Source organism: Eubalaena glacialis, chromosome 5 (genome assembly GCF_028564815.1).
Source record: "Eubalaena glacialis isolate mEubGla1 chromosome 5, mEubGla1.1.hap2.+ XY, whole genome shotgun sequence".
In the NCBI taxonomy this organism is placed as follows: domain Eukaryota; kingdom Metazoa; phylum Chordata; class Mammalia; order Artiodactyla; family Balaenidae; genus Eubalaena; species Eubalaena glacialis.
In genome coordinates this window covers 90,490,874-90,507,907 of record NC_083720.1, presented here as the reverse complement: position 1 = coordinate 90,507,907, position 17,034 = coordinate 90,490,874, and the positions used below count along the sequence as shown (strand labels likewise).

The window sequence follows — 17,034 nt, the reverse complement described above, 5'->3', positions numbered from 1 at the left end:
AATGCAAAGCATCTTCCTTTTCCTCTTGTACATTACTGGGAACTAAATTTTCCTTTTCTGTCTTTGTTCAGATAAAGGAAAAGGAACATGGTCCTGAGGTTAAACAAGCCTTTAGGACCTCAGAGACAGTGTTTGTGTTTCATCAGTTACTCCTCAACCTCTTTTCATTTCAGCTTCTTTGCCCACCAGAAGAGAGGAAGGCAGCCTCACTCTGGTGACTGGGGGAAAGGCATGCTTTCTCAAAATGATGACCAAATCGTTCACAAACTGTATGTGCTAAGTACCAAAAATACCAGAAATAAAATAAACTGGAATGAAAGCATTCTTACCACCTCCACAAAATACCTGTCTTTAGGGTCAATAGAAGCAGCATTACTGATTTTTTTAAAAATGCTATTGTTGATAAGAATATCATAGGTGATCTCAATATTTATTTTCATTAAAATATCTTTACCTGTCTCAGAGATAGGCCATGAAGATTGATGGCTATTTTAAAAATTAAAACTCCCAAAATGACACCAAGCAGTGGAGGGTGTAGTATTATTTTACATGTAAAATGCAAAGGAGAAACTTGATAGACAAGATTTCTAATTCAGCAAGAGTCTACAAAACCGTAAGATGCTCAGAGAATCAGGGACAGTTACCTGCTTAACTTATGAGTGAATTTTAGGCGCAAAAGAAAAAAAATTCTCTGCTAGAAATGTCAGTAAAAACTGCTTCCAAAGATAATGTAAAAAGAAGAAGGAGCAAAAAAAATTTTTAACAGGTAGAATTCAAAAGGAAATGGTGATTGTTTTAAATGTTATTAAAATAAAGGTTACATTCTTGCTACTCAAAATTTTGTAGAGTAAAACTACTGGAATCTACATTTGACAGTGTTCACTTAGGTGTGAGTCAAAGGGCATTCAGTCCTTGATTTGGCAGTGGCCTCAGTAACATGTGTTCAAATAAATACCCCGCATGCCTTTCTCTGACAGATGGTGCAAGTTCCCAACAAACTCTAAATGTCTTGGGAATATCTCACAATCCATCCACAGCCAGTACTCCTGGGAAGAAAACATGGCTTTCCTGGTTATCTCTGACCGTCAGAAATCATCACTAGGTGATCTCTGTTTCTTCCATCCTCACGTGCTCCACCTCAGGTGAAAGCAGAAGTCCTGCCATGCTATCATGTCCACTTCTCCCAATTCCTAAAATATTTCTAACCTAACAGCACTGAGAGCTGCTATCATGATTTCAGGCCACCAGAGAACTTTTACAACTAGTTAACTCTGTAGCCATTCATGTTAAAGAGGCTTTCACAGATACCCACTTCCCTACCAAGGATGATTTAGGACTTTGTAGAATTAAACCCATCAAATGAGCCAAACTAAAATTCCTGCAGTGGTTAACAACATATGCCTCTCTATGCAAGATAGATCATTAGCTCCTTTAGGAAACATGGTGCTGTGTTTATACACATACAGATGATAGCAGCCATTTATGGAATTCTTACAAATGTGCCAGGTTCTGGCTAGGTCTCCTACTTCTATTACCTCATGCAATCCTCACAACTGCACGAATTAAATACTGTCGTTATCCCCATTGTACAGGCAAAGAAACCAAGGTTCAGGGGAGTCAAGGATATTGTCACCAGCTAACCCATAAAATCCCACAGGAGAAATATCTCTCAGGTCTCAACATCAAGAATAGTGAGTGCTTCATTACTGCTTTGGTGGTGCTTTGTTTGTTTTCAGGGTGGTTGTTTTTTTTGTAATGTACACTATATTTACACTACCTTATAATTGACTGTGTTTCCTTCCTCATGTTGACTGCTAGAAATAGAAGAGACAAATCTCGGGCCAACCGGTAGTAGGTAGACAGAGTTTCGTGACATGAATTTTGAACATGAACCTTGCTATTCCAACTTTTTACCCGTTATTTTCCCTTCACATTAAACCTTTCTGGAATAAAGCAGTATATAAATATTTTTTAAGACCTGAGATGTCAGTACTGGGGGTAGAAGCTGGGGATGGCTGGGGTGGCTGTGAGGGAAGGTAGATTTCTAGGCAGAGATTCTACTTGTCCTCTGGTGATCCTTTAGCTACAGCTAAATCTATAGGCCTAAATCTCTGCCAAGAAATCTACCTTCCCTCACAGCCACCCCCAGCCTCCTACAGAACCTCTCTAATACTGAGGGATGTTCCCAATTTGATTTTTATCCACATTGTTGCTCTTTCTATAATCAATGGAATTTCTGTTCTCTCCAGTTCGAAGCAAAGATTCCACGACACTTGGCACTTTACATCATTCTTTCAGAACTAATCAGCAATATTCCCCAAATATAAATTAAATACTGCCTTCTTTGGCTTATCTAAAGTAACCTGGTCTTATAAAAAGAAACGAAATTGAGTTATTTGTAGTGAGGTGGATGGACCTAGAGTCTGTCATACAGAGTGAAGTAAAAGAGAAAAACAAATACCGTATGCTAACACATATATATGGAATCTAAAAAAAAAAAAAAAATGGTCATGAAATAAAGACGCAGACCTGCTAGAGAACAGACTTGAGGACACGGGGAGGGGGAAGAGTAAGCTGGAACAAAGTGAGAGACTGGCATGGACATATATACACTACCAAATGTAAAATAGATAGCTAGTGGGAAGCAGCCGCATAGCACAGGGAGATCAGCTCGGTGCTTTGTGACCACCTAGAGGGGTGGGATAGGGATGGTGGGAGGGAGGGAGACGCAAGAGGGAAGAGATATGAGGATATGTGTATATGTATAGCTGATTCACTTTGTTATAAAGCAGAAACTAACACACCATTGTAAAGCAATTATACTCCAATAAAGACGTTAAAAAAAAAAAGAGAAGAAAGAAGAAAAAATAATAATAATAAAAAAAATAAAGTAACCTGGTCTTATGCCAAGATGCCTAAAACATGTTGTAGCTATTGCCAAGGGGGATATAGGGGAGGGAGGCAAATTTAAGAGATACGTATTATTTCTTTTTAATTATGAAAAGAACACTGTTGGAAGAGGAGGCAAAGACCCTGGATGAGTGATAGATTATTAAAAAGATGTTGTGAAGACTTTACTTCTTGGACCAAAACAAATCGTGAAGGTTTTTTAGAAGTACATGCATAAGAAACCTTAAACAGAATCATAGTATCAAGTCCAGACACCACAGACGTTGTGTGTTTGGCACCTTATATAATAAGAAATATATCAGTATGTCTAATCCTAAATAATAAATAACTTACTAGTGTATTACTCACAAACCCATAAGAGTGTCCATAACCAGTTCTATTAAGAAATAATCAAAGCAACACTGCTAATTTACTTGAGCATAAATACCAGTTCATGAAAAGAAAACTCACTTTGAAAGGCATGATGTAATTTTGCAGTTAACAGAGGGTAAGTCGGCCCTTGGTTAGATGTTTGCATGAGGGTCCACACTTCAAACTGACACCACTACTCAGGACAAGGGATGATTTTTATTTCTGTATTTTGGATAGGGGCAACTTTTCACATAGAATAAAAATAATAATGCATGTGTTTATTAATAGGTAATTGCATGCTACATATGTAATTTATAGACCATTTTGAATGTTGATTAGTAACCTATTTTATTATTAATGCTACCAATTACACTTAGGAGCAGGCATGCAAGTAAATAAATAGTAAAAGTGATGAAAACCAGGGAAATACTCTTCTTCCCACTGAACTGCATGGGAATTTTGTTCACTGAAAGCCTCCCAGAAACCCTTAAGGCAACTTGGGGTTCCCCCAAGCAAGACTGATAAGAAATCTTAGCTTGTTACCTGGTGTTTACTGAGCACAGCACTTTTAATATTTAATATTTGATGCTGATAATCATGATGATGATGATAACAATCTCTAGGCAAGAACAAACAGCACAAGGAAAAGGTCTCAAACAGGAGATGAGCTTATGGTGACTTTTAGCTAAATTCTCGTCCTAAAGGACAAGCTAAAGCTCGGGAAACTTCTGTACCTGCCTTATAAGTGCTCATTTTTAGCAAAACAGTCCTAATCATAGTCTTTAGGTAAAGGTGAGGACCCTATGACCACACACTGAAGTTAAGTTTCCATTACAGCTTCCATTACTAATAGCTGATAACAGAAGCTAAACTAACCAGCACCGTGTGAAGTCTGAATTAGTGAGTATTTTTTTTAAAGAAATGCAACCTTATTATCCTCAGTGATCATTCATTATTTGAAGATATCTAGGCCAGAACAACCACTTGAAGGCACTACAGGAACCTACCTTGATGAATAAACAGGACTAAAAATCACCTTATCATGTATAAACTGCAGCTCCTGAAGTGCTTCACAATCTCTAAAAAGCTGCTTCTCCAAAGTAGTTTTAACTTTGCTCTAGCAAAACCTCTTTTATATTCATATATATAGATATAAAATATCTATATTTATACCTACAGCTATACATTTATATTGAGATTTATATATATATTATATTATGTTCTATTATATATATATCATCTCTATGTATAGAGATAGAGAGGCATTTTTATGGACAATCCGAATCCAATAGTGTCAGTAAAGTGTCTTTTCCAATGTGTCTGGTGCACAAAGGTAAGTGTTGTTCTTATAGCTCCCTCCTATTTCCAAAGGGGAAGAAACAAAGTACTATTTCTCCTCCTTCCCACCCCCCTTGAGCCCGGATAATAACTTGTGAACACTCTCTGTTCTCCAGCTAAGGCACTCCAGAACACTCACTCTCAGCAAGACAAAATAGCCAACTTCAGATCAAGTCTAACTCGTCCCTCAGCTGTTTTTTAGTCGTTATGCAGAGCTTAACTGTGTAGCAGAGGCAATACCTTCCATAACCTCAATCTTCCCTCACCCAGCCCAGGAACAAATGCTGTGCCATCTCCACCCTGCTCTGGGAGGGTCTCCCCCAGAGCTTTCATGCTGTGAGTGCCAACCCCCAGGGCTCAGGTCTGTTGTCCTTTCACTTGACAGCACAGAGGAGAGTGGAGCCAAAAGGCCTGGGAAGGCCAGAGCCAGGCAGGGCAGTGCTAGGAGCGAAGAGGAGCCACCCAATAGGAAGAGATGAAGCCTTGACTCATCCTGACACCCCAGAACCCCGAAAGAGCTGGAGCATTTTAATGTGCAGTACACATGCAGTCAGACAAAATCCACCTGTGAGCCAAACACAGAGAACTGACAGTTTCCATTATCTCTCTTGTGGTCACCATTTGCACAACTGAATGGCAAGTGGGACTGGAAGAGAGAAAACAATGACTAATCCAATGGTCATTGATAACCGGATTTGCAATTGCAGCCAGAGAGGCAGCTTAGACTGACACATAAATGCACACATTCACGCTCTCATTCTAACCACATTGTTCATCTCCGACTCTATTCTGGCTTCCCTTTTAGCACTGGCCTAAGCCCTGGCTGGGCAATAGGAAGAGTGGTCTTTAGTCGCTATAGACAGATAATCCACCATATAGTCAATGCACTCACGGCTAATCAGGTATCACTAATATTAGTTCACATAATTCCTTCCTCTCACATACCTGTATATAGGTAAATGAGATGTGGATAATGCCATGGGGCTAAAACAATGACCGAGAACTAGGGAAAGTGCTTCGAGAGACTTAAACTAGCCTGGTTAAGCCCAATCCCAGAAGCTTCATGACTATGGTTTTCCACATGCACCCAGAAAAGAGGACAACATTCACTGACACAGCAGCTCATAATCATACTTTTAGAGTTGAAATGACCTTAAAGATCACCTGATTAAACCTCTTCATGTACCAATGAAAAAACTAAAGCCAAATAATTAATGACATAGAGGCCGAGACTCCTGGTGCTCCTGGTTATATAAGGTTTCCTTTCCCACTTTCCTACTACCATGGTACCAGTCCCCCACCCTACCCCCCATTTTCCATTGTCTGCAAAATACAGCCAAGGGGGGCAAAGGTAATCGATTAGGCCTTTCAAGTTAGCAACTACCTAGAATACAAAAAGGGCTCAGGAATTCTTGAAAATGTTTCTGTCTTATAACCAGAGAATGACAAGTTTAAATCCACAACCCTTAGTACCATAAACGGCCCCAGAACATGAAGACGTTATGGCTCTGACAGCTGTCCTCCCACGAGCATCTGCGGTCATGCAAACAATGAGGCCAGCCAGGCTTCTGTCTTCTTTCTCTCTCACCTTTTCATAAGCTCTCCCAACACCTTTTATTCTTCTCCAGTTAGTTCCTTCTACCCCCTATTCTTCCAGGCGCTTCTTTAAGCTCTCATCCATCTCCTTTTCTCAATTCCTTTCCCGCTCCAGAGGAACCAGACTTCAAGCACACTTTTTTGGAATGAGCACCGCCCTGGGAAAGTCAAGAAGCTTGCCTCCTTGTCCTAGTTATTCCCAATTACTATCAGCGTTACTGCAAGCAAATCACTTTACCTTCTCCAAGGCTCATCTCTCCATGTGTAAGGTGAGAACACTGAGCTACATTTTCTCCAAAATCCTCTCTAGCTCTAAAAATTCTATAAGAATCCTAAGTATTCTAATTGGTTAAGTGTAATGGAGCACATAGCGGAAAGGCCAAAAGTTTTCTACTATTTCTCCAGGTCCCTTCGCCACTTCTTATGATGATACCTTTCTCTTTGGGCACGCTTCAGTCTACTCCGATTTGACTCTTTCCTAACCATGCCACCCAGATTGCTAACAAAAGCCACCAAGCACTTTTTTCTGCCAAAGCCACTGGTTCCTTTTCGCTCCTCATCTACTTGACTCCAGGCAGCCCTCAGCACTGTCGGTCACTGGCTCCCCGCTGAAAATGCTCTCCTCTTGGCCTCAGACACACCCTTTTCTTGGTTACCCTCCAGCTTCTACGATTGCTCCTTCTCAGTCTCCAAAGGTTGGCAGAGCAGAGCCCAGCCCAGTCCTCTTCTCACTCTATTCTCTCCCCTTGGTAATGTCATCCATTCCTACGGCTTGAAATGCTAGCTATCTCCCTGGGATTCCAAAACTTACACCTCCATCCCTGCCCTTTCTTTTTAGCTCCAGTTGTGTAGCCAAGTGCCTGCTTTAGAGTGCTACTTGGATGTCTCACAGGGGCCTCAGACTCAAAAAGCTGAATGCCTACCATCCTCCACTACTATTCCTCCAGTGTTCCCCATCGTACAAATGGCACGTAAGTCTCCCAAATTGCTCATAGCAGAAATCCAGAAGCAATCACCCCCACCCACCCATCTGTCCATCAGCAAGTCCTGGCAATTCAACCCATCTTTTTGTCCCTCTACTCTAACCCAAAATCATCTCTCAGCTGAATCTTAGCAACAGTGTCTCCACTTTTATCTTTGCCCTGTTGGGATGCTCTCTCCACCCATGAGCCAAAGAGATCTTTTTTAAAATGCAAATTTTGTCTTGTCACTTCCCTGCTTACAACCCTCTGCAGTGGCTCCCCAGTGCACCCTCAATAAAATCCTAAATCCTTAGCATAGTATAAAAGGCCATAATTATCTGGGTTCCATCCACTTCAGGCCACTGTCTCCCTATTCATGTAGTCTAGCCACATGGGCTTTATTTTCACTTCTCAAACAGGCCTACCTCTTTCTTACCACTGGGCCTTCACACACCCTGCCTGGGAGGCTTCCCTCATTCCTGACCTAGCTAACCCTCTTCACCCTTTAGGTCTCAACTTAATGTCACTCTATGAGAGATACATACCTTGGTTTCCCATGTAAACTCACCCACCTACATGATACACTCTCTAAATTATCACATCAAACAACCTTGTGTCCTTAATTAATGACTGGTTTATTTGACCGTAATTATGTCCCTAATTGGAAGATATTATCACTTTCAATGATACCCATGAGCCTAAAAAAGCAACATATTAGAGCTTATATATCTGCAACTGTTGGTTACCATTTTGATAAGCTTAAAGAAAAAGTTAATAAAAGCACTGTCCATCAGAGTTAATAAGAAGAGTTAACATAGATATTAATCAACTAATTTGTTGATCACCAGATATCAGTACTAGCTTTAGTCTGAAAGCATTCTGTAGTCACAGCAAGCACTGGCGAGAAAGTGTTAAGCACAAAGATAAATCACCTGCAAGGAATATAACCAAGGAAGATAACATCTTAAATTTACAGGGTTCATTCTGGGGATTTCAAATTAGTTTACTTATATCCCTAGCAAAACTCGGAGATAAGGAAGCACCAATGCTGTTCCTTTGTATGAAAAACTGAGATTCAGAAATTAAGTAATTCGTCAATGGCTTACTGCAAGTATCAAAGTATTTTTCTGGTGTTATCCAAGAATCCTTAGAGCATCTCTAGCAGGTGGATAAGAAGATAGATAGGTTATTAACTGCACTCTGTACAAAGGAAACATAACCACACAAACATGATTGGCCTCATGTTACCCAGTAAGGCGGGGCAGAGCCAAGAACAGAAATAGGTCCTGAGACTCCTGGTTCCCCACCATGTTCTTTAACCCACAGCAGACTGAATAAAAGTATCTCAACCCAGATACCGACTGAATTTGCCAAATACCTGTATCCATTGGATTTGACTGTGAGCTTTCATTTAACATCCAAGACATTGTCTTTATTTTTCAACAGGGATAGAATCGTGTTGAAAATTTAATAATCAACTGGAGAGTAGGGTGGTGATTTAACTAATCCATAAATGTGAGATTCTGGCCCTCTAAAGCTGATATGTTGGCCAATTTTACTAAAATTCAAACACTCATTTTTATTCCAGAAGTTTTGGCCTTGTAAAAGTTATTGAGTATCCCACCATGAAAAGAGTTGGTAAAATCACGTCCGGAGAGGTTTAAGTAAAGTCTGTTCTCCTTTCAAAGTCAACAGAGTATCAAGAAAGGTGAACATGTTGGATATAGCACTTAGGATAGCTGCCTTGTAATTCTAACTCTATAGAAAGGTAAAAACAATTAACCAGATTTAAAAGCTTTTGCAGCTATTCAGGGAAGGGAGTTATTTAAGTCGCCTCTACTGCTGATTCAATGGATGTCACTCACCACCTTCCCTCCCTTCAACTTCATCCCACCTGGCAATCAGCAGCTTCAGAGGTACAATATTTGGAACCTCCTGTGAACTCCTGCCGTGGCAGGCTCTCACCTCAGTCCCCTAAATGCTATCAGCCAAAAAAGTAAAACAAAACAAAACAAAACCAAATCCCACCAGTATGCTCACCGGAGCAACGGGAGAGCCTCAACTGAGCTTTATTCAGTTTTATTCCATTCTCACTCTACTCTCCCTCATCAGTCCCAATTTTCAATTCTCCCAGTGACTCTGAATCTTGTAATGATAAAAATGGAGAAATACTTAGCTCAGGTCTGAATACTTAGTATTATTTCTATACTATTGAATAATCTCATTGAATTGGCACCTAAATTATATAACAGCCAGTAGGGGACAGAATTACCCTAGTCTATGCTACAGAGCAGGGAAGGGAAAAAAAGAAAAAAAAAAAAAATATATATATATATTTATACGTATTACATATATAATAGACCCTTGAATCCTCCTCATTGGTAGGAAAATATCATACACTTAAATCTGTTTTCCAGAAAAAGTAACTTTGCAGGCTTTATTAGACAATGGGCATGCATTTGTAATTTACCCTGTATGCAATTACAGTTAGTGTGTCTCTTCTTGGAAAAGGAGACAGTTTCACAAACTAGGGGTAATGTCTATCGGAGCAGTCTAACCATGGAAATCAGATCTCACGCCCAGAGCTTAAAGGGAATCAGAATGAGTCCAAAGAGAAATAAACAGCAGGCCTCAGGAAACTTCTCTTGACCTTTCTAGCTTTCCTTTTCCAATACAAGAAGCAGTAGGTAAGCGTGGTTATTAGGAAGGCAAGGGATAGATGCCTTGCTAAGATGAATTAAGCAAATAACAAACATCATTTCGGTCAGTTCGAATTTTTTGGAATGATAATCATCATGGAAAATTATTGGTGAGGGCAATTCCCTGGTGGTCCAGTAGTTAGGACTCTGTGCTTTCACTGCTGTGGGCCCAGGTTCAATCCCTGGTCAGGGAACTAAGATCCCACAAACCACAATGCGCCAAAAAAAAAACAAAAAAATTATTGGTGAGACTATATCAATCAGAAAGCAAAAGGACAGACAGAGGTATAGTATAAAGCACTCCTATGCCTAATGCCAGGTACAGCAGCAACATTACTTCTGGTAATTATTTAAACAGTTCTACGGTGAATGGCATGTTCTATTATTCTCATTTTACAGAACTGAGAAATTCAAAATCCAAACTCTAAGTTTCATCCTTCATTTATGCAATGCTTCAGCAATACAGCAAGTTTTAAACTTTTATTCCCAAACCGATGCTTAGCCACTCTGCTTTAACAACACATGAATAACACAAATGACAGAGACTCCCAAAAATAAATATGAAATAATATGTCTCAAAAATATGAGCAGATACAAAGCTTTGAAAAAGAAACTCAACTATAGACAAAATGTGCTCCAAGTGTATTATTTCAGAATTCCTGAATCCTTGTAAAACACAACTCAAGTACCAAGTTCAATTTTGTACACCTCTTGCCATAAAAGAATGTAGTCACCTAGGACAGAAAGTGACTTCCAGAGGGCTTTAGCCCGTACTACACTACCAGGGAATTCTCTACAATTGGAAAACTCTAGGAAGGGATGTCTGATTCCAGTTTCAAAAACCCATGGAATTATCATCCAAGAAATCTATATACAAATATTTAATGTCACTGACACAGCAGGAGGTGTCAGAGAGCTAAGTATTGCCTGCTTTAGGCCCTCTGGTAGGCTTTCAGCTGGGGCCACAAGGAGAAAGCAGCAGGACACTGGGAAAGGTCTGCGTGGGCTCAACCTGCTCTGGGAACCCAAGTTGCTATTCAAGCATCAACCCTTAAACACCTCACCGCATTTCCTTCAAGCTCTCCAACGTGTGGATACATTGTTTCTTTCAAGAAGGCTTTTCCTTCAGCAATATTTGCCCAAGTATTTCCTCTGTACACACTGTTTCGGAGCAATTAGAGTGAACAGGAGAGAGGAGGTCAGCAAAATGCAACCGGACACTTACATCCTGCGCTCAGAATAGCGCCAGCTTGGACTCAGCCCCTCCCTTCCCAGCCGATAGGTTTTCATTCACTCCTTCTCGGCAATTACGTTTTTGACCATTGTAATTATTAACAAATGTCCACCAGGCCCCACTTTTTCTTTAGAATACTACCTGCTCCAATACACATAAATACATCATCACAATATCCTCTAGTGAAAAATAGGTTTAAGTCATTATGATTTCATGTCTGTAAAATGTTGAAATCCTGACCTCCAAAAATACAAAAGCCACCATTTCATCATTTTAGTCTCTCTCCTCAAAATACAGAGCAGAGGAAGGAAGAAGAATAAGGTGGAGGTGTTTTAGGGGCTTCTTTTTCTTATCAGTATAAATGATATAAATATATCAATGATCTTTGCAAAATCAAATGGGATTAAGAGCAAACATAGGATCATCAGAGACTATATCATCTCATTTGACTAAGAGAAGTAAGAGAACCAAATTTCTAACTAAAAAAATTTAAACAAAGATTTTAGAGGACTATATAAAGTAATTCTATATATGCTTCATTTAGTTTATTTACACATTCATTTATTCATTCTTTCTTTTAACAAAATATTTAGTGAATGTCTACTTTGTTCCAGACCCTGTCCAACTTTTTTACTTTTATTTCCCTAAAAATAACCTTCCTGTAAATTCCATGCATTTTCAACCATACTCTCTCTCTTAATATCCATCAGTAGACATGAGAATTTGTAGAATTATTCTTCCATTTGGACAGATGGGAGCACACTTCCTTTTGGACTTGGTTTTCAATGGAAGAGGAAAACCACCACAATATATCATAATGGCATTTAGAGCACCGATCAAACTTCAGAAATGCAGACCCGTTTCAGCCAATATTGTCTTGCTGTACTTTATGCTTCCTGAGTTGCTGGGTAGGCTTGATGTTAAGAAAAGGCCCCTCCTTGTGAAGTCAGTGTTGCCAAGGCTTGCCGGGGAGTTACCTAGCCTTGCAGAGCCAAGGCCTTATCTCAAGGATAAGGTGGAGTTTGCTCTTTTTCCCCTATTTCGAAATATGAGAATATTAAGTAATCTGTTTATATCATACAGATCCAAAATCCTGGCTGACTTTTTAACGGATAAAATATCCATAGAATTTCTTCCCCTAGAAAAAGCTACCTGGGATCTTTCTTCCTATCTCAACCTCGGTTCACCCAACAAAGTTTGCCAATTTCCATTAAGTGTGTTTGAAATGAAAAATCAGTCTTGTTCCTCATAGTGGGCATTTCTGGGTCACTCCGGTAATGTCAATTTGTCATCTATAGACCAATTCTGTGGAAATGTCTGCGCAGGAGCCTTTTCGTACAGAAACAAATATGATATCTGAAATGTTACAAATTTTAAATGAGTTTATCCACAGTAACTACTCTATGCCAAAAATGTTAGCTTTACAAAACACAGTAGAAGGTAACCACTGAAAGAACAGACATACAAGCCTCTCTTTATTTTAAAGATTAAATTCAACACGGTTTCCTTTCTCAAGAGTATCTTTTTAAACCATTAACACAAATGCACATGAGGCAAATTATGTGAAAACGAGCTTTAGGTCTTTAAATATATATCTCACATAGATAAATTCATTATTTAAACAGAAGATGACTCCTCTTCTGACTCACTCTATTCTTAGTGAGTTCTGCAGCTGATGGTTTTCTATTGAGTTTTTAGAATGTGGATTAAGTGTCACGCCACCCACTGAGAGTAAAGTTGAACCAGGTGAACTGAGGGTGTGGTTGGAAATCTCAGCCTGTCTCCCTTGCTCAGAGCTACAGCATTAGAAAGAACTACCAGGGAGCATCTGACTCTTCTTGCCTTCAGGCTGAGCTGAATCCAGTCACCCCAAACTGAGCGACCTTAAGAAGAATTTTAAAAGCATAAACATTTCAGAGTAACTAGAGTTACTGGAAGTCACCCTAATAATCATTTAATGGGATTGCATCTTATTTGTGCAAATTACTTTAAGAAACAAAGTTTTGGGCTTCCCTGGTGGCGCAGTGGTTGAGAATCTGCCTGCCAATGCAGGGGACACGGGTTCGACCCCTGGTCTGGGAAGATCCTGCATGCCGCGGAGCAACTGGGCCCGTGAGCCACAACTACTGAGCCTGCGCGTCTGGAGCTTGTGCTCCGCAACAAGAGAGGCCGTGATAGTGAGAGGCCCGCACACCACAATGAAGAGTGGCCCCCGCTTGCCGCAACTAGAGAAAGCCCTTGCACAGAAACGAAGACCCAACACAGCCAAAAATAAATAAATAAATAAATAAAAATTAAAAATAAAGGAATTCCTTTAAAAAGAAAAGAAAAGAAAAGAAAGTTTTATCTTAAGTTCACTTTTGCCAACTGTGCTGCAATATACTTCAACCATGTTTATCCAAGAAGCAAGAGAAATAACTACTTGGATAAAAGGAAACACGTTTGATAACAGAAATGTTAGGTGTTCCAGCTCCTTCTTCTTCACCACACACATGCTTAAGGAAGGAAGCCCCTCAGCTCCTTGCCCTTTGAATTTCTGATCCTTAAACCTGGAGCACTTACTTCCGCCATGAATGTACCAGAAACTCAGCTACTTCATAATAAAAATAACAGTCTGCTTTCCTTCAAGTACACTCTTTCTCTATGCAATTAAAAATATGAGATAGACTCACATCCTTGCGGAAAACATTCCCATCAAAATCTTGATTAGAAGTCTTGACAGTCAAGTCATCTGTTTCTTTACTCTCAACGACTGGGACCATGAATAAGCCATCAAGCCCATCTCCATTTCAACTTCTTTACACTTTCACCTAGAGCTACTACAAAATTTAAGTGCTAGGTGAGAAAATGGATGAAGCCAGGTGAGAAAATGGGAGGCTCAACTGGGAGGGCACTGAATCAGAAACAACAGTTTCTAATTACTGTTTCATGACTTCTACTATAAGGAGCCCACACTGTTGGATGTTCTCCACCAAATAATGGCCATAAGCAACCATCCTACAGGGCCTCAGGATTCAACCACAGGCAACTAGCTAAACATGCTTTGAAAGAAATGTAATCAACCCAAGCTCCACTCAATGTGAAAGATAATCATTAAAATAGAAGTCTTACCAGAATAGGAAAATACACAAAATCCATGTGGCAAGTTGAGTCGTCACAAAGACAATTTTACAGATATTTCTACCTTTTGCCTTTTTTGTTTCTCCATAAAGAAACCCAGCTACAGATTTGTGTGTTATTCATTACAGTGTTGTCTTAATTTTGTGCTTGAAAATCAAGGGAAAAACTTCTTAGTCAAAGCCTTAAGAAACCCATGTACAATATCCTACTGCAGTAGAGTGCTGTCAATCCTATAGACCGTACAAATTCAAGAGGTGATTTACATCTCCTGTGAACTTAGCTAGAAGGTTATTCTCAAGAACACACACACACACACAGAGTACACATCTCACCCCCAAGCTTTCTCACTGATTTTTCTACTTTAATTGTCCTGATATTATAGGATATTTGCTCATTCCTACAATATTTCTTATATTCATATGCTATAACTTTAAGATTCTTATCTCCCCTTTGACACTGGGACAGTGACAGAGTCACCACAATGAAGACTTAGCAGCATGGGTTACAAGAATCTTCAGACAAAAGTTTTACTATTTTGCTTTCACTAACTTGGCATTTTCCCACAGTCATGTTGTAAAAGTGCAAGGAACCCATAAAACAATATGAAAGAAAATATTGTGGTTTCCTTTTTCCTAAGAAAGGTAGGCATCAAATTCTTATTAGTCAGTCTCAAGAGTATACATGTGGGAAGTGGGGAGATGGGGGGCTGGGGGAACCAACACTCCAGCACTACAGGGTCAGAAGAAACTTACCTAGGAAACATAATGGCCACACTATTCAAACTATCCCAGGTGGCACAGGAGTGTCACTTGCCTGGGACCTGGTGTTCAGTCTGGTTGACGAATCACTCCAGAACACACAGTACCCACCTTCTTTTACCCAACTCCACCACCCCTCTGGTCCAAGTCTTTGGTAGGCATTAAGTAATTACCAAATGGTACCCATCAGACTGGAGTTTCCAAAATACACAAGAATTCCTTCTCAGGTGATTTTAAAGGGCAGAATTTAAGACATGGTTCACCAGGAAGTCTTACTTAACTTTATGAGTACTGTCTAGAACCTTGATTATTTTTAAAACTGTCATTATAAATGTTGTATACCTGTCACGCCTTCACATAATTACTTTAATAAATATTAATTAAGCCCTGCCTTATGACTGTCAAATAAATAGTATTATTCCCACACCATTGATAAGTCAAGAGACAAGAGAAGAAAAGGCACACTGAAAGCACCATAGCACCAGCTAAAATTTAACTCTTATTTGATTTTCAACTGGCACTGGAGAACATTAATAAAAGAGGTCCTAGAGATTTTTTAAGTAAAAAATGCTTGTCCATCTTTTCTTAACTGAGACACATCCATAATTACCACTCTTTATCTCCTCAGCTTAGCCCCATGTTTCCTGAGGTAATGGTATCATTCTCTCTCTGCAACATCTGTTTTTCTACCCTGCAGGCTATAAGAAAGAATATTAGAAGATACTGCCAAATACATTTATATAAATCTAGCAGCTTCCTTGAATTAGTCATTGGAAGGTAGTTAATATTATCTGGCAAAATATTTATTTCTGACAGAGAGGCACAGCTAACATAGGCACCTGCTTCAAAGTAAGACCTTTTTTTTGTTGTTGTCAACCACGCGGGACACAACACTGATTCAGATTCTGATGGTCCACGGAAGTTCTTAGAATTACTCTGTGTTGAAGCAAAATGTGGAGATTAATGAAACTCCACAGATAGGCTTGGGTTTTTAACTCCAAAATTATAAGATACATGAAATGCATGAGTGCTATTATTTACAAAGACATATGGATATGAATATACACTTCCCCAGACCCAGCGAGCTCACCTTCTACTTCTTCTTCATCACACACATGCTTAAGGAAGGAAGCCCCTCTGTCCAGGACGGCTTCATCCTCCATCCTATAGTAATAAAAAAGAAAAAAAGAATGCTCAGACTTCTCCTGGAGTGAGCCACTGGACACAGCCCAGCTTCTGGGCAGGTGAACCTGCAAACTGCTGCTCATGTTAACAGGGCAGAGTCCCTCTTGCTTTGGTGTCTGCTGCAGCTCCTTCACTCCTTCAGCTTCTCTCATCGGTGCTTGAGAATATGCCGGTCCCACATAGCTTCAGTTCTAACCTTGACAGGGCACCCACAGGGACAGGTGAGAGAAAATCATCTCGATCCTGTAGGCTGGATGTTGGGGGTTCTCCCCTTTGGGATGCGCCCCCAAAAAAAGACGAAAGGAAAAAGAAATACCAAGAGAGGAAGTTTGGTGTGCCTGGAGTGCTCGTGATGATCGTTTGTGGAAATCCAGCTTCAGTGCTTAGCTCTTTAAACACCCACTGCATAAAAATGTATACCCTCACACACACACACGCACACATGCACGCCCACCCACGCACAGAAAGCGACAGGGAGTTAGGCTAGTGCACAGTGGAAGCCTAGCTTCCAGCCAGCCTCTTAATACCAGCACAGCCCAGTGTTCTCTGTTGAGTGGCAAGCTTTGAGTCACATGTTGGCCTTAACGGAAATCTGACATCTGAGGATTATCCAGCAACCCGGCTTCGGCAACAGTCACATATATATGCCACCCATTCATTCATTTTCCACATTCTTATCACACGTCTCTCTCTATGTGTATCTGACCTGTTAACTCTTCCCTGAAGGGCATAAAGTTCTTCATTTTGTAGCCACATTATGCTGTCCTCCTGTCTCCTTACATAATAGGATATCTGCAATTTCTTATGCTAAATAAGACCTCAGGATCCATCCAAGTAAGGACAGCGTTTGTACGGCCTCCAGATGCCAAACATGTCTCTGG

General features: G+C 40.0%; 1 protein-coding gene across 2 annotated transcripts in view; it reads right to left on the bottom strand.

Moving 5' to 3' along the window:
• The window catches only part of SLC4A4 (solute carrier family 4 member 4), a 345,525-nt gene that overhangs the window by 272,952 nt on the left and 55,539 nt on the right, over positions 1 to 17,034 (bottom strand). For both annotated transcript variants that reach the window (XM_061192359.1, XM_061192360.1), the window contains exon 2: positions 16,059 to 16,132. In XM_061192359.1, coding sequence (XP_061048342.1) covers positions 16,059 to 16,131 — 73 coding nt within the window. In that variant the 5' untranslated portion in view covers position 16,132. The remainder of the gene's footprint in view (positions 1 to 16,058; positions 16,133 to 17,034) is intronic.